This window comes from Theobroma umbraticum, unplaced genomic scaffold, assembly GCF_002168275.2.
Source record: "Theobroma umbraticum cultivar Fairchild unplaced genomic scaffold, ASM216827v3 scaffold_12.1, whole genome shotgun sequence".
Lineage (NCBI taxonomy): Eukaryota > Viridiplantae > Streptophyta > Magnoliopsida > Malvales > Malvaceae > Theobroma > Theobroma umbraticum.
Window position 1 is genome coordinate 1131423 of NW_018397269.1, and position 24313 is coordinate 1155735.

At 35.1% G+C, this 24313-nt stretch overlaps 1 protein-coding gene across 3 annotated transcripts; it reads left to right on the forward strand.

Annotated features, from left to right (window-relative positions):
• Positions 1 to 1403: 1403 nt before the first annotated feature.
• DEG7 (DegP protease 7) lies at positions 1404 to 20348 on the forward strand. Of its 3 annotated transcripts, XM_021440719.1 has the most exons (25): positions 1404 to 1879; positions 2283 to 2353; positions 2691 to 2825; positions 3133 to 3191; positions 3919 to 3955; positions 4846 to 4971; positions 5950 to 6039; positions 6889 to 6954; positions 7051 to 7107; positions 7212 to 7277; positions 7890 to 7997; positions 9144 to 9224; positions 9413 to 9462; positions 9932 to 10097; positions 12224 to 12476; positions 12564 to 12688; positions 12979 to 13161; positions 13234 to 13339; positions 13675 to 13845; positions 13938 to 14017; positions 14141 to 14368; positions 14539 to 14751; positions 14911 to 15068; positions 18071 to 18182; positions 19694 to 20348. In XM_021440719.1, exons 1-25 carry the CDS (start codon positions 1594 to 1596, stop codon positions 19868 to 19870), a joined length of 3204 nt encoding a protein of 1067 aa, XP_021296394.1. In that variant the 5' UTR covers positions 1404 to 1593; the 3' UTR covers positions 19871 to 20348. The 3 variants fall into 3 exon arrangements, with proteins under 3 accessions (XP_021296394.1, XP_021296393.1, XP_021296395.1); XM_021440718.1 differs by having other exon boundaries at positions 12224 to 12688; XM_021440720.2 differs by lacking the exon at positions 1404 to 1879 and adding an exon at positions 2441 to 2548 and having other exon boundaries at positions 2293 to 2353; positions 12224 to 12688.
• The last annotated feature ends 3965 nt before the right edge of the window (positions 20349 to 24313 follow it).

Genomic DNA, 24313 nt, shown 5'->3' on the forward strand with positions numbered 1-24313 from the left:
TATGGCATAATTACATTATTATTTTTATAAAATTTTAAAAATTTATTAAAATAATTATTTAAAATTATTTAAGTAAAGTTAAAATAGTCTTTGACTATTAATTTTTAACAAGTTGATAAGCATGTCACATATACACATTTAAACAAGATAATACGATTAACGCAGTTAATTAAACATGTTTAAACATGTTTAAACGTGTTACTCATGTCTGACATGTTAAGACAAGAAAATTCTCATATTTTAAATATGTCAGACACGATTAAACATGAAACACATTAAAACTAAAATCAAACTTGTTTAACCCTGAGCCTTCTTGTGTAGTGTCCAAAATTGCTAGGTCTGCCCCAAGGGAGCTCCAATGTTCCCCAAATAGGGAGATTTTTTTAACTAATAAGAACTGAATAAAACTTAATAAAATTATTACTAGTAATTTTAAAAATCAATCAAAAGTGAAATTATCTTTTTACCTTTGCCACATCATCAACCTAATGAATGAAATTATCTTTTTACCCTTGCCACATCATCAACCTAATGAAAATATTAACGGTTGACTAACGACTAGACTTACGTGTCGAGCAAAAATTATTTTTTTGAAATGGAGTGTCTATTTTCAAAAATAATAAGCTTCAACATAATTTCAATCAAAACTTAAGAGAGTGAAGGTATTTTACTTTTAATTTTATTATTATACTTATTAAAATTTATAAAATAAGTTTTTAATATTATAAAAATTATAATATTTAACTAATACCTAATTAACTCTCTTAATTAGGTTCTTCGTAGTTAAAACTTAGAATTTGATTTAAGTTTAACTCAAGTTATCTCACTTTCAATTTAATCCAAACTACAACTTTTGTATGTGATTCATTAGGTTCCTAACATATTGACAATAGATTTAAATTATAATTTTATTAGTTAATTAATTTAAATGAATCATATTCAATTTTAAATTAACTAATTCAACTATATGAATTAAGATTAATATCTAATAATACATCATGATCACTTAATTTTTGAAAAAATTAAAAAGATTCTTTGACAACCATTAGATATTGTTGTTCAAAGATTCTAAAATAATCAAAGTAAGACCTTAGATTCTAAATAGAAAAGATTGAAAATATCAAATGTTAATTGGGATTTTTTTACCAACTCACGTATCACGTCGTAAAACTTATAAGTAGATTTCAATAATTTATTAAATTAGGACATGTAAAAAAAAAAAAAAGGAAAAATAAAAGTATACTGAACCAAGAAAAGCCGGAAAGAAAGGTCCAAACTCCAACGTCCAACGTCCAACGTCCAACGTAGATATTGGACCACTTTGGCATCTTTTTTTGAAAACAATTTTGTCTCACGTGCTTTATATTTACCCAATGGCGAGTAGCAAACACATTGCACACCAACCCAAAGAAAAAAAAAAAAAAGCCAAAAGCTAGCATTCCACGAACTAACCAATTAAAGACGAAAAAGGAAACGCCAAAATAAAATCAGCTTTCATTCCTCCAATAATTTGGACTAACAGAGACTACAAAAAAAAAAAAGCCCCGAAAAAGAAACTTTCATTTTCCTCTGAATTTCGAAACCCTAACTTGAATGGGGGATCCGTTGGAGAGGTTAGGATCGGAGACAGCGATGGGATTAGAATCGACGATCAAAGAGGAGCTTTGTATGGAGATCGACCCTCCGTTCAGAGAAAACGTCGCAACTGCCGAGGATTGGCGGAAGGCTCTTAATAAAGTTGTTCCGGCCGTCGTCGTCCTCCGTACCACAGCTTGCCGTGCTTTTGATACGGAGCCTGCCGGTGCTAGTTATGCTACTGGCTTTGTTGTTGATAAGCGAAGAGGAATCATTCTCACTAATCGGCATGTAGTCAAACCAGGTTGACTTCATGAAGAATTTATTAGTATGATCTTTGAATTATTGTTTTTGTTTGGTTTTGCTTATTTGCTACTTACTTTTTCTTTCTCGAAATATAGTTATAAAAATTGATTAAAATTAAAAATTTAACTGTTTTGAGTAATAAAATAGATGATTTTACTATTATATGGATCAGTTATGCTTGAATCTGCTTGCATTACCTATATGCTCATTTTTAATTGATCTGACTTTGTTCTTTCTTTTTTGTTTCTTTTTTACTGTTGCTTTTACTTTTGAAGAAGCAGAAAACAAATAGTACTAGGATAAAGCAAGGAAAAGAGAGTGTTGTTTATTTTTGTTGTTTGAGCCTCATAAAATTTCGGAACATTCATTTGTGAATTAATTACTGTCTTCTCTGCTTGTAGGACCTGTTGTTGCCGAAGCAATGTTTGTCAATCGAGAAGAAATTACTGTACATCCTATATATAGAGATCCCGTGAGTGAACTCTTCTTCATTTTACTCTATTTATGCTTTGTGATTTACGTTATTCTGAGTGTAATTTAGTTCATTATTCCGCACTAGGATTCGGCCATGACTTTTGAAATATACCATTGGCAATGTGCTTGGTTTTGGTTGTTCTCCTAGGAAGACTGATTTGTGGGCTCACACTGCTTGAGACTACCTGGTTAGGTTGTGTTAGATCATCTGCCACATGATATCCTTTGCATTCAAGTTGATTTTTCTTCTTGCTCTTGTGACAGCAGCTATTATATTGTGGGTTCTTCTATGTACATATGGCATTAACTGACTAACATCATGTTATTCTTTTCAGGTTCATGATTTTGGCTTCTTTCGTTACAATCCTGATGCCATTCAGTTTTTAGACTATGAGGAGATTCTGCTTGCCCCAGAGGCTGCTTGTGTTGGATTAGAAATCAGGGTTGTTGGTAATGATAGTGGAGAGAAGGTAATAGAATTCGAATCACAGTAGTAGTCTTTGTTTTACTTCTCTTCATTTCTTACTTCTATTTATTAACATTATGTTTAGTTGTATGTTGACTTCCAATTAATGAAGGGATTGCCATAAAAAAAGAAAAGAAAAGAAAAGAAATTTAATGAAGGAGTCCTTTTACATCGGTTTGGAGAAATTCATGGTTTTTCTGATTAGATACCAGTTATTTTTCATGAGTGATGTCTCACTATGTCAGACTATTTGAGAACATGAAAACGAGGTACCTAATGGTTATTCTGCTGATTTGAATCAAAATTTGTAGGTTTCCATATTGGCTGGTACTCTTGCTCGTTTGGATAGAGATGCTCCTCACTATAAAAAGTATGTGGTAGTTTTATTACTTTTTTTCTTTTGAATCATCTATTTTAAGAATGTTATACTATCAATATTAATTTAACAAACATTAGCAATCTTTGATGATCTCATGCTTTTGTCCCAGTAAACTGGTTTTTCTTGTGCCATTATTGATTTTGGCATTGTGTCTCATACTCTTGATTTCATTGTAATAGTTTGACTTATTTTCATCAGTATTACTGAATTTTGTGGTTGCAAACTTTATCATGGCGACTCTGCCTTGATTGAATTTTGCCTTTGAGTTACTGTTTGTATTACCATCTGTATGATGCAATGTTTCAAATACAGTTGTCATTGAATCTGACTGAGATTGATTTTATGCTTGATTTCGTTCATATCTTCATTTGGCATCTTCTACCAAATCAAGGCATAGTTCCCCTCTACTTTGACTTCTGCAAACATCATGCTAATGCTTTATACCTGGTGGTGTGTACCATATAGGAGTTACATGTGCACTGCATGCACTACTTTCTGTTCTAGGTGATCATCATGAGGTTTCACTTTTGTCTAGTCGGCATAACTTTAAAATTGATTAGACCTTACCTTTACCTTTGCTGGTATTATATGGTGAAAAATGCTTGAGTTCAGTTTCTTCGGTTTTAGTCATGACTTCTGGTCAGTAATTGATCTATGCTTTCTAGCTATGATTTCTAGAAATATCTGTCATGGTTGTTGACATGCTTATTTGTTGCAGGGATGGCTATAACGATTTCAACACTTTCTACATGCAAGTATGTAGCTTATTCTTTATACCACCCATAGTACTTTTTTGTTCTTTTCCCCCAACTTTTGGGGGGGTTGATTAACCTCTTCTGGTTTAATTTGTAATTTATTTCGTCTGATGTTCTTGAATATAACCAAAAACATGGTTTAATCCTGGAGTGTATGAAAATATATCTCATGCAACACATGTTTAGTAAAATATATACACCCACATTTCCATATTGAATGGCCATTTTTGACTTGCACACCATTTGAGGAAAGAGGTTCCTACTTTAAATTTCTTAAAAAATGCCAATTCTTTTTTAATACCAATGTTTAATGGTTTTTAATGCCGAAAAGAAAAAAATGTAATATGGAATATAAAAAAGCAGCAGTTTGTGTTTGAACAAGAAAGATCTGTACCAAACAGAGAGAGGGGGGGGGGGGAGGACATAATTTCGAGCTTCCTAAAAACGAAAAGTAAAGAATCAAATTGGAGAAGAGGGACTGTGTAATTGTATTCATCTCTGGAAGAAGTTCATGATAAGTCATTGGAAAGCTCTATAGATTCTTTGTATAAGTAAGTTTAAAGTAAACAGTGATCTTTGGGATGATATACTGCAATCATGTGGATATGATTTTTAACAAGGTTCAGAATAAGTGAAAAATTGTGGATGGTATTAAATGCTTTAAACCTGAATAGCATTATGATGGATCTGCAGCATTATGAAAGTATTACTTATAATGTTTTCAATTGGTGTGGCATGTTATGATGTTCAATGACATTATCATTTTTGATAGTTTTGTTGGACTTGTTTTTGCCAAAGAGACAACTTTCTTGGTTCTGCCACTATCTGAGTTTTACATGTATGCTTGTCTGTGCTTGATTGTATCATTTACACTTGTGCTTAACTTTCAGGCAGCATCCGGGACTAAAGGTGGTTCAAGTGGTTCCCCAGTGATTGATTGGCAAGGCAGGGCAGTGGCCTTGAATGCTGGTAGCAAGTCATCCAGTGCATCGGCCTTTTTTCTACCTCTAGAACGTGTGAGTAGTACTTTAACTGGTTGACCCATTATACCATGCTTCTGGTATTATCTGAGATTCCGCTTCATTTTTCTCTTGAGGACTGAAGATTGTGTAAGCCGAGTTTTGAGATTTGGGCTACAATATTTAATGCTTCATCTAACTCAAGCTTTGTATGATTCCCTTAGAAATTGTAAAAAAAGGAGTGTGTAACTCAAAGACCCAAATCTATGCACTTGAAACCTTTTGTCAGGTTGCTCCTGGAAAGGCTTAATCCTTGGTAAAATTTGTATTATTTATTATTTATTTTTTTTGGTTGAATGTCTTGTAAGTATTACTGGGGCTTGCTTTTGCTTAGGATTATCCTCAACAGATCTGGAGCTTAGAAAAGTCAGTCCCAGTCTGGTTATACCTCTATGGGTTGAATTTTGAACCTTATAGCTTATAGTTATGTGCTTAGTTGGTGCATAAGTTACATTGCTTTTTCTTGATACAAATGTTTTTAAAATAGAGAATGTTTCTGGATTGCAAGAATAGGATTCTCAAAGTTAGTCCAGCCAGTTAATTATTGACTAGGTGAGAACTTCTGAAGCCTTCTAAAACATATTGATCTGCTCATGGATTGTTGTTGTGTACGTTATTTGTTGATTTGCCATGTTCCTCCACCTGTATTTGGCACTTGTATTATTGGGTCAGGATTCTGCAGAACAAGTTTATTTTACCTTATTGGATATATTATTCAACTTTTAATATTTTCTAGTATTCTACCATCCAAAGTACTTTTAACTTACACACGCATGCTTCTAAAAATTGGCCTCTAAAAATTGGCCTATGGAATCTTTTTAGAACTCCAACTCCTTTTTGATTTAATGTCCATAGTTTTTATTTGCACTGAAAATGGGCTTTGCCCTTGATTTCTGAACTAACAGAACCTTCATTTTTAGTTGTCAGATTTCTATGAAAAATCAGACATTGAAACATTAGTTATTTGATTTTCAGGTAGTAAGGGCATTAAAATTTCTCCAGAAAGGAGGAGACTCGTACATGAGTAAGTGGGAAGCAGTTTCTATACCTCGTGGTACGCTTCAGGTTTGTTGTTGATGTTATCCTTGTAGAGCTTTAGTTCTGTTTTTTCCCCTTTGTTTTGTAAAATACATAAGGTTCAGTATTGGATTAGGTGATTGGAAAATATGGTGATGTTCATGTCTAGATGTTCAAGCAATCATATGAAACTGAAAAATAGAGCAACCTGTTTTAATTTTTTTTTCTGGTATGTTATTAGAATTAAGATGCTATGATGTCCTGCTGGATCTTGGTTTTTTGGATTTTTGTGGAAAGCCCTAAAAAATAAAATGCGTTGGTATGCTTGCACCTCTCCTTCTGTTAGCAAACCCTGAGAATATTAACTTACAGATAGAACCTGATCCCTCCTTTTGATGTGGCATGGGCAGGACGAAAGAATGAGATATAGGCGGTAAGGGGAGGAAAAGAGAGGAGAGAGAAACAGTCGGAAAAGAGAGAGAATTGAGGCTCAGAGGGAATAAGAGGTGAAGACAGAGGAAGAATGAGAGACATAGTGAGGAAGAGTGGAGTGAACATCCAATTCCAATGATTAAATATATTGATAATCCATAATCTGAAAGTTCTCTAGGAAATTGCAAATCAACTCTATATAGCTTACTATTCATAAATCCTAACATAAAATTTCTGATCTTCCTTTAACTGAGGCTTAATAAGACATCCTTGATGGGGCCATAACCACTCAAGCACTACAACTTATGTGCTATTGCTGGTCATCACCATCATACACAGCATAGTTTATCAATGGCTGCACCATGTAGATTGTTTTCTTTATGTTTTTATGCCCTTTGGCATTTCTGTTAATGTTTGAGAATTTGCTTTTAGATGATTCTAATGTAGGATTTATATTTTATATAGGCTACATTTCTTCATAAGGGGTTTGACGAGATACGTCGGCTTGGTCTTCAAAGTGAAACAGAGCAGGTTCCTGTTTCTTTGTTGTCATTATTTTTTTCTAGCTTTCCCATGGCTCATTATAGAAAAGTGATTCCTCTTTTTATATTCTTTTTCCAAATTTAGATGGCTCGGCGTGCATCTGCACAAGGTGAAACTGGAATGCTTGTTGTTGACTCTGTGGTGAGTAAAATTCAGTTTTCTTTATCCAAATTGTGTTTCAAATTGCACTTTTCCCCATTTTTTTAGTTTATTTCATTATCCTGTGAATCTGAATCTACTTTTAGGTGCCAGGTGGCCCTGCTCATAACCACTTGGAGCCAGGTGATGTGCTTGTTCGGGTGAATGGGGAGGTAAATTTACGCAGACAGTCATGAAGAAACAAGTTTTGATTCTGTATTGTAATTTATGGATTTGCTCTTTTGTCGTACTCCTATATGATTGAAGTTTTAAAGGAAGCTCAGCTTTCTCTCTGCTTGGCAAAATTTTGATATTGGTTGTTGACATTATGTTTAAATTTAAGTATGAAATTCTTCATGAATAGTCATGAATGAATTTTAGGGCATCTTCCTAATTTTTGTGATAAAGTATCCTCCTAATGACTCACCTCCCCTTGTTTGATGAGAACTTATTGTTAACGTGTATGGTTTATAAGGAACTCTGGAAGATATCCTCCCTGGCTTCAATAAGTGATAACTATTGTGCTTTAGGTGCTTTCAATGAATTTTTGGTGGACGTTTATTTGTGGGTGCCTACAAACCATTTTTTAATACTTGTCCGAGTAGGAATTTCTACTATGACCATAGATGAAAGACTTTTTTTTTCTTTTTATTTTTTTGCAAAATAAACTGACTGCAGCAGCTATTCATTTCTCCTAATAGAATTTGCTTAATTATTGCAATTTGAAATTCCAAGACACTACTTATGTTTTTTGCCTTTAATATATTATTGAAAACCTATTGCAGGTAATTACTCAATTTCTGAAATTGGAAACTTTACTTGATGGCAGTGTTGAGCAGAAGATAGAGTTACAAATTGAAAGAGGTGGCACACCGTTGAGTGTGCAATTACCGGTAAGGCTTATTCCTTCTCATTTATCTCTATATAGCTCATCATGTTAGATCTCATCTTATATTGTTTGTGATTAATTTTGACTTTGATCCTGGTGGTTACTATGAAGGGTTTATTTGTAACTGTGGCAGTGTGGCCCATGCACGATTACTAATTATCTTGGTCTCAGGAAGAACAATTTTTATCAGTGATCTGCATGTTGATGTATGTTTTGATAATTGAGTTATTTTTTATCTTTATAATTGGCTAGCCTAGTTCCCACTGAACCTGAAGTAGATAATAATAAATTGGAGGTCCACTGGTTAAACTTAATATGAAATTTCAAATTAAATGCTCATTGAAGTAGCAAAACGTGGATATGGTATTTTACTAACCAGTGAATTAAATGTTCTAGTAAATGATAAACTTCTTATCATTTAGTGAATCTGACTGTCAATTTCTTTTTTTGGTTTCTGATGCATATGCCAATTGTGGTGTTGAACTTGTTGACACAATTTGCTGTTTGCTAACTCTAAACAAACGGATGTTATGGTAGATTAACTGTTCTCTAAGTCGCTCTCATTGTTTAAAATATGGTTCTTACACGGTCTATTGCTTCTTGAGGAAAGGATTTGGCACTTTGATTGCACCATGTGCCTAGATTCTGTAATTTTTATGCCCTTTTTGTACTGAGTATATTGGGAGGAAATTAACGCATTTTTTGGACAATGGTTCAGAATTTAGTATTACCTGGTTTAAAGCCATTGCGTATGTTTTTATGATTGCTTTGGATTATGCATCCTAAATATTATTTTGGTACATATATGTTATTCAAACTGTCAAATTTCTTGAAAATTTTTTTTTGGACATTAGTTGGTAAAATTCTTCCCTGCATTTCCATCCCACCTGATGCACCAGAACAGATATCAGGGGCACCTTCTCTTAGATTGTTGACACTGATACTAATCATTGTGGGATTCAATCTCAGTTTGTTTGCATGATACTAATGACAATGATGTCTTCAAATAAGTTAGTATAATGTGCTGCAGAACTTCTTTGGAGAAGTAGCTACTGACTGAATTTCCAGAGGCTTGTTCTTGTAGTTTGTCATCTTACTTTATGTTGAGAATGAATGCAAAAGCTAATGTGTTTCCCTTTTTCTGCTTCAGGTTCAGGATTTACACTCAATAACTCCTGCTCACTTCTTAGAAGTAAGTGGTGCAGTAATACACCCCCTGTCTTACCAGCAGGTAGGATGCAGTTTCTGCTTAACACTTGGAACGCGTCTGCCCCCTGCCCCCTGCCCCTTCTCACTCTGATTTTCCATACATTGTTCCCTGAATAGGATTATTTATTTGCTTTTACCCTTATTCTGTGTGAGGATGGTACTGTTGTTGCTGACAGATAATTCGACTTATTTTGTTGTTACTTGAAACAGGCAAGAAATTTCCGTTTCCAGTGTGGTCTTGTATATGTCTCAGAACCTGGGTTAGTCTACCTGAATCAATTTATGAAAATTGTCATATCTATTTATTCAAAATGTGTCTTCAAAAGAAAAAAAAAATATACTTAATGTATGCATATGTTTGTGTGCCTAAATTCTTTATGCTCATTTATCTAATAAGTAAGGTTTGGTGTTTGGTCATAATCCATGATATAAGTTCTGAGTTACCTTTTATCATTTAATGAACTCTTTTTCCTCCCTACGCATGGCATCAAGGATAGCTTCATCACTTTTGGAGGTTGAAAGACTAATTTATGCTTAATGTTATTTTCAACAATATATAGTGTTTCTTAGCAAGCATCTTTAATTGCTTATCCTTACACCAAAGTGGGAAATACTGGATTTGCTCATGACTCAATTAGATTTACTCTAATCTGTATCAATAATGAGGTTGCTCTTTATTGCTTTGGGCTTTCTTCAGTTGGTTAATGGTTTGATTTTCATCTGTTGCAGATATATGCTATTTAGAGCTGGAGTTCCTCGACATGCCATCATTAAGAAGTTTGCTGGTCAGGTGATATCAAAACTTGAGGATCTAATTTCTGTTCTATCTAAGCTGTCTCGGGGTGCTCGGGTGCCTTTAGAATATATAAGCTACATGGATCGTCATCGAAGAAAGGTATTTTATCGTGGACTATGCAGTTTCACCTGATGCTTATGTTTCTGCAAACTGCAGTTGTTGAACATTGTGCATATAAGCTTTTGATGAATTTTGCATTTCCTGGAAAATTGAATGGGTGAGTTTTACCTTTATGCCATAAATATTTCTAACATTGATGGAGTATATGATGAATTGAGGTTGAAGGAGGCACCATCAATGTAGTAAAGAGTTCTGACCTTGCCTGGTATTAGGCTGTACTGTACATGGTTTTTTGTCCCAGTATCACTGGGCTTGTTATGGAGCTTTGAGCTTTGGTAAGCCTCGTGTTTACATGGGCTTATCACCTTGTTGTAGGATACTCATCTTGACCCAACATTTGCATGGGATGTTTCTGTTCAAAAATACTGTGCAAAAGTGCAGGGTCTTCTTTCTCTGTTCAAGGAAAACAAGAAGCATGTAAATTAAAGGAAAAGACCAGCTGGTAACCTTTAGTGGAGTCTGCTTTGGAATTGGGTTGGTTCCTAAAGGTCTCTGAGAAGTATTTCCCGTATTTTACTTCTATTGTTGATAGAAATTAGGGGTAAAAACAAACCAGTTTACTAGTTGAACAGCTTAAAATGAATTTATTTGTATTTGTTTATTACGTTAATCAAGTTTGAATGAAGATTTAGAGCTTTTTGAGTAAATGAGCCAAATCTGAACAGAGGTAAGTTTGACTCATTTATGTTGATGGCAGGCATGATCAAATGTTTTCCTAACATGATTGATAAAAGGAAACAAAGTCTGCATAAATTTGACTCCTTAGGCGTTGACCTGAGTATTAATGTGATGGGCTTGGATGGTGGTAAATTTAGGTTCAAACTGACTCATAAAAGAAACAAACCTTCAATATGTTTTATGATTTTAGTTCTTTCATTTTCATCAGAGCAACCATGATTTTTAGTTACTTGTGTGTGGATTGTTAAAATAGCTATCATCCTCTATTATTTTTCCTTAAATTTCATTTGTCGGTTAGAAAGAGCCTGGAGAAAGGGTGTTTTAGGATTTGGTTATGCAAACATTAGAGGTATGATTTTTAGGCTTTTGACTGGTCTTATGATCCTAGTTTGATCAAAGATGCAAGGTGTGCTATTGCTTGAGCATCAAGTACAAAAAGTTGCTTAATTTAGTAAAGCAAGGGGCTAATTATAAAAAGATTCATAAATATTTACCAAAAAGAAAAAAAACTTGTTATCTATTGTTATACCCAACAAACATAAAATTATATACTCTTTGATAATTTGACTGAATTCCTTGTCTAATGTGTTAGGGTTTTACAAAAAGTCACCATTAGATTCTGGCTCTAAGTATCTTTTATCTCCAACAAGTAGTTATAATGGGCAATACCACTTTTTCTTGTTCTCGATAGCACACATGCATTCTCCTTTTCTGTCAATTGAAAATGTTATGCATAAGAAAAAAAGTATTGAAGAAGACTAAAGGGAACTTAACTGAGGCATGCCTCTTTTGTGAAGGTGCCTCTTCTGGGGGGTTAGAAGACACTTTTACTAGATTGTTGCTCCTTAGCCCCTAGGTGCACCTGGGTGTATTCCTTGACTACACTGAATGATTCTAAATTTCTATGACTTGAAACCTAGGTGCTCCAACATCAATTGCTGTTTAGAATTTTAAAAGGAAGGCTCATGGTAGGGTTTTGATCTGGATCATTGGATCTGGGCAAACCTCAATTCACTTTCAATTCTACCTATTCAAATAATGTAAGAATTTGAGCTACTCTGATATTAAGTTCTGAAAAACTCACTACTATTGCAGGTTGGTTTGAATGGTTAAATTTTAAGTATTTAGAACTGAAAATGTTGTGAGGATAGTAGTTTCAGTTATTTATTATGAAATTGTTTTTATTAGTTTTAGGAATTGATTTTTTCCTATCTTTTCAAGTGTATGGTGGAACTTACAATTCATCATTTCTCTGATATGCTTCCATGTTATTCCTTCTATTCCTTCTTTGCATGCTCTCTTCCCTCCATCTGGTTGCCAGCGTTCTCTGTGTCCAATTTGTTTGCTCTGCACGCACGTTCTGGTTTTGCTTCAATTGAGATTATCTGTGCCATTTGTGATCTCTGTGATTCTGTTGATGGTTGCAGTCTGTATTGGTCACGGTTGATCGCCATGAATGGTATGCACCTCCACGGATATACACTCGTGATGACAGCTCAGGTTTATGGACAGCCAAGCCAGCCTTTCAGTACATGCTGCCGTCATCTGGTGTTAATGGTGAGGCAACTCATATGGAACACATACATCAAGATAATCACCAAGAGTTAACTGATGGTGTTACTAGTATGGAAACCAGTTGTGAGCATGCTTCTGCAGAATTGCGATCTAGGGATGAAACAGGTATTGGATCAAAAAAAAGACGAGTAGGAGAGGATTTGTCTTCTGATGTTGTTGTAGCTGACTGTTCCTTAAATGAAACTGGTGAAGTTAAGTTGGAGGACACAACTGCCGTGGAAAATGCTGTTTTAAGGGACTATCAAGGTGCAACAGCTACAGCAGCTAATGCTTCAATTGCTGAACGAGTAATAGAGCCTACCCTTGTAATGTTTGAGGTAACAAATTTCTGTTGATTGCAAAGTTCTTTTCTTGTGAACTATACAGTTCAGCCTTTTCCTTTCCTTTTGTTATAGCCTTCTGTTAAATTTTTTGTCACAACATAACTTTGATGGTAGATGATGATGTTTCCATTCTCTTTATGTCTTTAGCCGTTCTTCTATGATCATTATACCGTATGAGTTCATGTTGCTTTCATGACTGTTGTTGAGATTGTTATTATTGGCAATTTATTGTCTCTTGTTTTTCTCAATTGAACAATCTAATAAGTTGATTTTCATGCTTGCAGGTTCATGTGCCACCATCATGCATGCTTGATGGTGTTCATTCACAACATTTTTTTGGGACTGGTGTCATTATATATCATTCTCGTAGTATGGGTTTGGTTGCTGTTGACAAGAATACAGTTGCAATTTCTGCATCTGATGTGATGCTGTCCTTTGCTGCTTATCCAATTGAAATTCCTGGAGAGGTATGTTATTTTGGTGAAACAGCATTGAAAAAGCATAGCATATTTTGTTGAGTTCTCATTTTTCAACTGCAGGTTGTTTTTCTTCACCCTGTTCACAATTATGCTATAGTCGCATATGATCCCTCGGCTCTAGGGCCTGTTGGTGCTTCTGTGGTTCATGCTGCGGAACTGCTTCCTGGTAGGTTTTACTTTTGCAATTACTCTACAGTTTGGTCATTAGATGTATTCTTACATGCAACCGGTTTTACACTTTTTTGTTGTTATTATACTATATACATCATCTTGTCTAGAAAATTTAGTTGGGAAATTGATTTGACAAAAGGATAAAAGGATTTTATTCTTATGTTCTTAGAAGTCCATTTTGGTAAAAGGAAGTCTGTTCTCAGTTCTGCAGTGAAAGAGGAGCCAGGGATGGAAAGTTAATGTTGATTTCCTTAGTGTGTTTTTTCTGTTAATTAAAACACCAGAAGACTGCTTTTGACAAGGATTGACATTTTGTTCTGTTTGAGACAGAGCCTGCATTACGTCGTGGGGATTCAGTCTATCTTGTGGGTTTAAGTAGAAGCTTACAAGCGACATCAAGGAAATCAGTTGTGACCAATCCATGTGCTGCTCTGAACATTGGCTCTGCTGACTGTCCACGGTACAGAGCAACAAATATGGAAGTTATTGAGCTTGATACTGGTATGTTTGTTGCCATTACTTGAAGGTGGATTCTAAATTTACCCACATGTTGATTTCAAAATGTTTGAAATGGATCTTGTACGCTTTTGCAGATTTTGGTAGTACATTTTCAGGTGTGCTAACAGATGAGCATGGAAGGGTTCAAGCAGTTTGGGGAAGCTTTTCGACACAGGTTTCCACTCTGACCAAAAAATATAAAAAGAAAAAAAAAACTAAGGTTTCCTCTATTTATTAACCTTTTTGGATAAACTCCATTATGGCCATATAATCTGATGCTTCCCATCATTGATTTCAGCTGAAATTTGGTTGCAATACATCAGAGGATCATCAATTTGTCAGAGGTGTCCCAGTTTATGCAGTAAGCCAAGTTCTTGACAAGATCATATCTGGTGCTAATGGACCGCCTCTTCTCATAAACGGTGTCAAAAGGCCAATGCCACTTGTTAGGATCTTAGAGGTTGAACTTTATCCTACATTGCTTTCAAAGGCCAGAAGCTTTGGATTAAGTGATGACTGGATCCAAGTATGTTTTGTTTCTTTATTTTATCTATTTTTGTAGCAAATTTTTGAATCAAGATCTTGGCAATATGTTAACAGAGATGCTGGGAGAATGTCTTTTACCCTCTCTTTAAGTCCTTTTGTCAGCTTCATGTTATCTCATCAAATTATCACATTAATTGTTCTTTTCTGTAGGCTCTAGTCAAGAAAGACCCAGTGCGACGTCAAGTTTTACGTGTAAAAGGTTGTTTGGCGGGATCAAAAGCTGAAAGTTTATTAGAACAAGGTGACATGGTTTTATCAATAAATAAAGAGCCAGTTACTTGCTTTCGGGACATAGAAAATGTTTGTCAAGCATTGGACAATGGTGACAACGGAGGGAACCTTAACATGACCATTTTTCGGCAGGTAAGCAAATTGATTCAGGTGGAAAGATTATCTACGCCTTTTTCCACTTTGTAATTATTCCTATTATTAATTTGACCTAAACCCTAAGTTTTATTAATGCTAATATGCAACTGTAGAAATGATTTGTCTTATTTTGTTTTTAATTGTATGGTATGCCAGGGACGAGAAATTGATCTTCTTGTGGGGACAGATGTTAGGGATGGGAATGGCACAACACGAGTGATTAATTGGTGTGGGTGTATTGTTCAGGATCCTCATCCAGCTGTGCGTGCTCTTGGATTTCTTCCTGAAGAAGGGCACGGTGTTTATGTGGCACGGTAAGCGATTTTCTCTGAGTAAAATGTTTTCATATTCATTTTTGTGGGAAAATAATGATGAGAACGTAGAAGGTGGCAGTAAGGCAGTGGAACCATTTTTAGCCTCCATATATTTAAAGGCATTAGAACACTGCTACACTACTAATTGAATTCCTTAACTAGAAAACCCATGAACGTACCTGAAGTTAGTAAAATGCTTGCAAGTTTGATTGCTTGTGGCTGCACTCGGCATCTAATAAAGAAAACACAATATCAACCCAATTTAACTTGTGTGTTTGAAGGCAGTTATAAATCATAGTTTTCATGAATTGATTGCTTAAGGATCTGGCATATATTAAAAGATTGCTGTCTGTTATTGCCTGAGTACAAGGGAGTGACAATCAGATTCCTTTTAGAATTAGTGGAACCTCTTTTTGACTGATTCACAGAAGGATTTTGATGTTTAAATATAGCTGCATTTGAAAAATAATTAGTTTAGTATTTTTCAAACTTTTCTGAAAGGAGCTTTAATAAGTAAAAGTTCACTTAAGATAGCTGCTGTAAAAGAAATATATGCACCAATATCAACTAAATATTAAAGATCATTCTATGATATTTAAATTATATTCTCAATTAGGGTGAGCTTATTTCCACGCATGTTTAAGTTTCTTCAACCCAAATTTCGGTTATCATGTGAGTAAACAGGTGAGACCCACGTCAGTAAATATGGCTGATTTGAATTTGAAAAAGTGTACTTGGAAATAGGGCCATCCTTTCAATTATTAGAAAGAAACAAAATGAGAGGTATATTTACAACCCCAAACCAATTAAAATTTGGTGCAAGGACATTTTAGGTGTAATACCCTAGCCCAACTATCATTTGTGTTTAAGTATTATAAAAGCCCTTACTTAGTATTTGATAATTAATGTGGACTTTTGTTGCAATAATTTTATAAGCAAGGGACTTCCCTGCAAAATTAGGACTATCCTTACAATTTTTGAATGTTTGAAGATCAGTAGCCGTAATTGTATCTCTTTTTAATGTGTGTAAAATCTCTCTTATATATAGGAAAACTTTTATTGGCTTGTTAGGGATTTAGGATTAAAATTTGTTAGAAAACTTCAAAATTTATGTGGTTCTGATTTGCTCTTGTATAATCTGATTAAATTGGATAACTAGAAATTATTCTACTCATTCAAAAAAGATACAAGGCTAAATTTTTTATGGAATTAAGAACTGGAATGTGGAAGAATTAGGGTTCACAAGGAGTATCACAAAGCCACTAAAATCCTAACATGTAAGTTTCTGTATTGCAACAAAAAAATTTCTGTATAAACTTAAAGATATATGATCTGAATTTTGTATGCTTGGAGTGCTGGTTGAGTCTAGTTTATAATTGGATCAAACAGAATTGTATCCAGGAACAATTTCAGGATGCAAATTCTCTAAGTGGAGTTATGGTTAGAGCTTTATATGACTTTAAAGCTATTGAGTCTTGTTTCTAACCTGGAGCCTTGTATGACTGAAAAGCCTATTTAGTCTTGTTTCTAATTCAACAACCAATAATTCAACCTAGAGTACACAAAGAAATCTTGAGATTGGCCCTTGGTGTTGCTGCCTGACATCATATGCACCCTACAAAGATAATGGCTTAACTAAACTCAGACAACTCCAAATTCATTTTCCTTGATCTGTTAAAAGCTAGACTTAAATAGCTTGAGCACATAAAATTTTGGTTGGTCAAACTTCATGGATTAATACAAGCATATTATCTAAACTTAAGTGTTGTTAGGATTTCAGTTAATATAATGGCAGATCTTGTGATGCTCCATATAATTCCTTTCATGCTCAAGCCTTAATGTCATAATAATTTAATGGCATAATGCTTGAAAAAGCTCCTAAACTATTCAAAAAAGAAAAATTCAATTAAGTTGTTATTCTTCTATTGTGTTCAATTAAGCCCTTGTACTTTTATTTTGGATCAAATAAGCTCTTATGACTAACAGTTGACTAATTGTTATTAGTCAAAATACCTTTTGTCTTTTTATACTCACGTGGTTTTGACTTAGTGCTGACGTGGAGGGTGAAATACTATAGCTAGTATGACATGTTAGCATATGACGTCAACGTCATGTGACATAGAATGACAAATGGCATTTTGACTAACATGAGTTAGTCAAACATTAGTCATAAAGACTTACTTGGCTCAAAATAAAAATACACCGGCTTAATTGAAAGCAATAAAAGAATAAAGGTTTGTTTGAATTTTTCTGAATAGCTCAGGAGCCATTTTAGGTATTATGTCAAATTTTAATCATTATAACTTCTTTGAATGATTTGAATAATATCAAGTACTCGATTTAATTAGTTTATACAAGAAATGTAAATCACAGAACTTTTGTAGCTTTTTAACAAATTTTAATCCTGAATCCCTAACAGCCTTAAGGAAATTTTGCTGTCAATAAGATGGTTTTTACTCTTGGAAAGAGAAATCCAACTTCGATTTCTGATTTTCTTAAATTCAAGCTTGATCTTGCACAATCTCCAACCCTACAGAAAAGACATTTATAATGTATCGTTTTTTCCTTTTTACATTGTTTAATTTGGCTATTAAGTTAACTATTGTCAACCCTAATTTTGCCTCTTGTTTATGAAATTATTTAATAAAACTCCACATGCTAATTAGTAGATATTAAGGGACCCCATGCTGTACTTAGGGGCTTTTATAATACTCTATTCCAAGTGTTATTTGAGCTCAACTGCTGAGTATTGCATTAAGAATGCAATGAACTTTTTGGTGTTTTGTATTGGAAAATAATGCTTTAACGCATGTGTGTGCGTGTGCGTGTGTGCACGTGTGTGTGCGTGCGCATGTGTGTGTTATATTGTGAATAACTGACTTTACAGTGGAAAGAGAAACATCTACAATTATTTTAAGAATGATAATTTCTTATCAACAGAAGTTTATACTTGTAATATTCAATTTGTTGGTATTTGTCGTGACAATTTGTTCTTTTCTCAGGTGGTGTCATGGTAGTCCTGTTCATAGATATGGGTTATATGCTCTACAATGGATTGTAGAGGTTAATGGAAAAGCAACTCCTGATTTAGATGCTTTTGCTAATGTGACAAAGGTAAGCCTAGTTGCTTCCTTGTTCCCTCTTTGTATATTGTGCTTCATACATAAAAGTTTAGTTCTATGACTGTATGCTGCGCTGTTGGAAGTTAAAATCTTTTTCTTTGCTTCATCACGTTTTAGATTTTGAATGTTTAATGGTTATTTCGAAGCCTATTTGGTTTTCAACTACACAACAGCAAATAGCCTCTTTAATTCCATAAGTTTAAACTGACTATCTAAGATTTTAACTCAAGACTTTAACTTGAGTTTCCTGAGTTTTTATTGTTGAGACAAGCATTTGTTGTGTTTATTTATACTGTATGAGATGCACAAAGCTCTTACATGATAGATTGGAGATTATATACAGAACATGTAGGAGTTAAGAACTGCTTGCAGTATTTGTATGGGTGTGGTTCATTGGTGTCACATATACTAGGATAAATCTTACCGTTGAGCGCCTTGAGGGCAATAGCAGTGTATTGTTCTTAAGCTGCTAAGTAGGCACCTTTAAGCAATGTTAAGATTTAGTTGGCCCTAATTGCTGAATGTCAATTTTTTTGGGGGGCAGGGGTGGGGTCTCGAGGGGAGGGAGGAGGGAGGAGGGTAGAGGAGACTAGATTGGAGGGAGTAGAGGTTGGACCCTTCTCTGTTGAAGAGGTTCTCATATAGCGGCTTTGAGGTTGATTAAAACTTTCAAACTTTGTTGAAATGTCACTTTTTAAAGTTTTTTGGATCAGGAGATTTGGAAGAAGAGGGGTTCAGTTAATGGTTTCTTCTTATGGTCACTCTTGCAAAATACTACTGATGTTTAATTTAGTCTAACTGGATTATTACTGAAATAGCAGTAAACCCTTCTTATCTCCTCTATTTCCCACACAAGGTGAAGAGGAAATTCTTCCACTCCACTACTCTTCATCCTCCTACCCATTTATCCTATTTTTATATCTCTTGAACTTGGGAACACATTATTATATTTTGCAAGTAGTTGTATTCAATATTGTTTATATGTCTTTGCTGGTACTGTAACATTGAAATTTTTTCAAATCAATTGGGTTTGATAGAGTGCTTAGGAGTATTTTTGCATTTGATAGGAAGCATATTTTACATTAGTTAAAGTTTTACTTTTTCTTGTTTGTTGTCTTTATTCTCACCTGCATATTGCAATTTTGGGCTTAAATAGACTTAGGCCGTGATTGAATTATTATTTGTTCTTTGATCAACAGTCTTAGTTGAGTTGGGTTTTAATGTTTTAAGCATAATGGTGTTCCAACACATTACTGGAATTGTTAATTTGGTTTGTGTGCAATGACGCAAGAAGCATAGTCTTTGTTTCATACTCGTGGTACTGTGTATTTCAAATTGTGCAAGATTTAAGCTATAAGAAAACTGTAAGACAGTTAATCAACTCAGACTGAATGGTTACTTAGTTGTTTTTTGTGTTTCATTGCTATATTTTTTTGTTTTGTTAAATTTCTTCTCTAGTCAGTTTGCGTGAATAATATTTTTGTGGTCTTTCTATATTAACAGGAATTGGAACATGGGGAGTTTGTTCGTGTGAGGACCGTCCATTTGAATGGAAAGCCTCGAGTTTTAACATTGAAGCAGGATCTGCACTACTGGCCTACATGGGAGCTGAGATTTGATCCAGAAACTGCAATCTGGCGTCGAAGGGTGATCAAGACCTTGGATTGTTGTAACTCATGAATAGGAATTTCTTTTTGTTGTTGGTGAGGCAGCAGCTGTATAAGGGAATCGGATACTTTCTTGATATGGCCTTCGGGCATTTGTCAATTTGGGCAGAGGGTTGGTGCGGGAATGACTTTTACAGTTGGTTCGATTATATAGAGAATTGGTGCCATGATCTTGGGAGCTATAAGTTTCAGCGTAAGTTTATGACAATCCGGTGAGGGCTAAGCATTTATTTAGCGCGAAATCTGTCAACGAATAATATATTGTATTGAAAGATAATTATGTTGTGTAAAATCAATTATAGACATAGGTAAATAGTTGGCCAAAAATAAAAGAATAAAATTTCTGTGGTGTAGTCCATTTGGGTTTCATGTATGGTGGCAGAGAAGTTAATGGCTTCAGTTTCGAGTTCTCATTCACTTGTTCCCGCCCCTTCTGGATTTGAAGCAAATTGACTTGATGATATTGACATGGTTTTCCACTTTTCCTTGAATGCCTTCTTGCCAGATGCACATTCCTCTGTTCTTTGTTTTCTTCTTATTTCTCTCCTCTAGACTTTCTCATATGTAATCAAACAAAATCATACGAAACCTAGGAAATGAAGAAGCTAAAGCTTTGTTGCCGATATTGGAGGAGATTTGTTAATGGCAATAATATATTACAGTTATACAGTCATCATAATAAGTAATCATACAGTACATAAACCATTGCAATGGTGCACAATGAAACAATGCATTTGCTCAAACAATGTTGGACCACAGATCACCGCATTGATACAGATATCTGTCTATCTATGCGAGACAGTTTTTGTTACCAAATCCATGTTGCCCATCCTCCAGCAGGTTCCTTGTGATCTCCCAGAATCCTTGTGGAAAGTTCATGTGTCCACTTACAGGCTCTGAAAACATATTTACACGAAACATATATATATTATCCTCTTAAGAAGCATATTATCCAGTTTGATTAGACAGAGACTCGAGATTAGGTAGGCCAAACGTACTAAACTCCACAAGAAGTGTATGATTTTGCAACAATCCATTGTCGAGCTAGGAAGATTACAAATGCAAAGAGGTGTAAGATACGTCGCTAACCTAGTTGGCAAAATATTGCTTCTCCAAATCTTAGGGCAGTTGCTGAGATACAAGCCATGAAGGCAAGGAAACATTTCTCTTCCATTTAGTGTTTGTCCATTTCTCCAAATTAGACATGGAATGAACGCTGAGGCTCTCCCATGACGGGAACGAGCTAGTTAATCCCATTTCCATTTAATTCCCCGTCAACATATGGAATGAGGCAGGCAATAACAAAAGGAGAGAGACAGATTTGGAAAATGGCTTTCTATGCAGTTTCATGGTCTGTATGGCTGCAGAGGAATGAAGTTGTGTTCAAAGGCTAGCTTGGGATTCGAATCAGGCGTATGAAATTAGTAAACTGAGGGTAGCCATTGGGCCAAAGCGAAATGGCCTATGAAGTATGGTGAGATTCTGGACACCTACAGGTTCTCCCAATTTTGGAGCAAATTTAGTAAATGTGGGACATGGTAGGAAGGTTGAGGGTGGTGCAAACCAGTTCAGGGGAAAATGAAGTTCAATGTGATGGGGCAGCCAAAGGATGCCCGGAGAGGCTGGGATTGGGGGAGCAATGAGGGATGAACACCGGACTGTTAAGATCATTTTCTCGAAGGCTATAGGCATAGGGGATTCAAACCTTGCTGAAATTAGAGCAATTCGGGAAGCTTTCTGTTGTTTATTCCATCCAAATGGAATCATATACAGTTTGATAATTGAGAGTGACTCATGTAACGCTGTTAAATGGGTGAACAAACCTTTGGAAGCACCTTGGAATTAAGAAAGTGGGTTCTCCAATGAACGATTGAAAAATGATGTACGAAGAGGGAGGTGAGGCACACTTTTAGAGAGAATAACAAATTGGCCGATCGACTTGCAAAAGCTGGGGTTCAACGCACAGAGGACCTGGTGTCTGTGCTGGAATGGCCTCCGCTTTTTGGTGCCATTGTTAAAGTGAGAAAGGAAATCAAGTGAAGAGGGAGTATTATCATACGCAATGCAGAGGGAGTATTATTCATAGAGGCTGAAACTGCTTCTGTTATGGATGACTTGATTCAAGATTTCAGCGATTCTTCAGAGATTTCGCAGCTAGTTCCTATAGTCGATTATTCAGGAGGAATATCGTCTTGTCCACTTCTCTTGTTGCAGGTGTACAGGGGAGATTCTTTTCTTTTGCTGATTCTGAGTATGAATATTTGGTTGTGTAGGTGTTTTTTGTTTTGTGCTTGACAAGATCATCTCTGTCTGTTTGGTTGAGGTTTGCTAACCTCTTTTTGTTTGATGGGGATATATATGCTGCTTTTCTGGGAAGGCAGGGGTGGTTTTTGTTGCTGCAGATCTGATTTTTGTGTTTGTACAGCTTTTCCTGGAGGCTATTCTCTTCCTTGCTGTAGCTTTGTTTCTTTATGAATGAATTCTACTTTTCAAAAAAAAAAAACTACAATGTTTCATTGCATCCATGTCTTCTAAATGCAAGGCGGTTGAGCAGTGTTAGTTTTCCTAGAGGTGGAAGATGACATGTTCCAAGTGAGACCAAATTTGGCGCATCAAACACAATGAGGAAAATGTAAACCTTGATAACTTCTTATCTCTAAATGCTTTAGATAGGAATATCGTTGAAGACCACTAACAACCTCTCCCACTTTTTCTGGAATGTTGATGTTGTCCTTGTTTGCTTGCCGGCCTAATTAGCAGCTTGCTTATTGTTCCCACACTTTGACTTCTAGAATAATCAAATTCTCTCAAAAAACTCACGCCCTTCTCATGCGCTAGACATGCCGCTTCCATACACATGGATCAGGTGACTAAATTCAGAACTCAATGTGCACTAAACAAATTATTCTATCTCTGAGATTACCACTCTCGGATTAAAATTTTGCATTAAGTTCGAGTCACGTTGTACACCAACTCTTGCAAGATAGTCTGCATCCATATTTCCTCAATCAACATGGACTTCGAGTAGATTTTGTTGGTTCATGGCACAATATTTGTGGAGTCACTTTCAATCATTAGCTTAAAAGAGTTATTCCATTCTGATGCAGCAAAGATTATAAATGCTTCTCTAATGGAAAGAATTTCAGCTAAATTGGAATAACCTATCTCAATAGATTTGAAGAACATAGATTTAATCCTACCATTGTTGTCTCTCAATAGCCTACCAGTATCTTTTTCTCTTGTATCACCGGATGTCGCATCATCTACATTAAATTTCAATTATCTTTTTGGAGATCGTTGCTATGACACATTTGATCGTGATTCTTTGATCTTTTAAGAAACTAGTACATTAATTGAATTATAAAATAAATCAGCAATACATTCATTCCCCGCAGGTCACTTTGGTTTTGCCTACGCTGCAACTCCCAGCTTTACTAACTCGGAACACCTACTATGCATCCCAATGGTAAAGTGCCCCATTTTCCATGCCTATTAAGTTCTTTGCTGTAGTTGCACCGCATTCCGGGATGGTAGAGAGGATATAGGTTCATTGCGTCCAACCCATGTGTAGCCCTATTCTTGGCCTCAAAAGTATCAAATTTTTCAAGACTCGTAAAGAAAAGGTGATTAACTGTTTCCTGCTCAAGTTTGCACAATAAGCAAATGTGCTGGTTATATCTGACAAGACTTCTTTTGGCAAGTTCACTCTTTATTGCAGCCTCTCATGGCATTAATTACCATGAAAACACTTAGACTCTATGTAAGGTGTACCTCCCCAAATGTGTTTCCAAATTTCACTATTTTCAATCTCACTTTCAAGGACCATCCCACAAAACGATTCTGATGAATAGCATTCACTCGTTATTCTTTTCCAAATCACACTATCAGTAAAAATTTTTTTCCAAAATCTGGTCCTCTACCCATGACCCAAAATCAATAAGTTTACCATTCATATTCAATGGTAAAGCAAAAATTATTAAATAATCTAATTTAAGAATGGTACTTTCTATCCATTCATCATGCCAAAATCATATATTTTTGCCATCACTAACTACTACACTAAATTTGGATGAAACTTGTAAAAAAAATTTGTTAGTAGAAAATAATGGAAAAACTATATTTTTCCACGCTTTTGAGTATTTTTGGGAAACCATAGCTTCTGGCAGTGAAACATCAAGTTCAATTCCATTCTTGGCAATGAGGAAATCTCTCTAGAAACTCTCTTTCATTTTCATACTTCCATAACCATTTATTGAGTAAGGTATGATCTTTAATCTCCAAGTCCACTATTCCCAAACTTCCAAACTTCTTACAATTATATGCATTATGCTAATTCACATAGTGGGTTTTGTTTCTATCTACCACCCTCATTTCATAAGAACCTCCTTTGTATTCTGTTCAGTTTAATTTTAACTCCTATGGGCATTTTGAACATTGACATAAAGAAGATTGACAA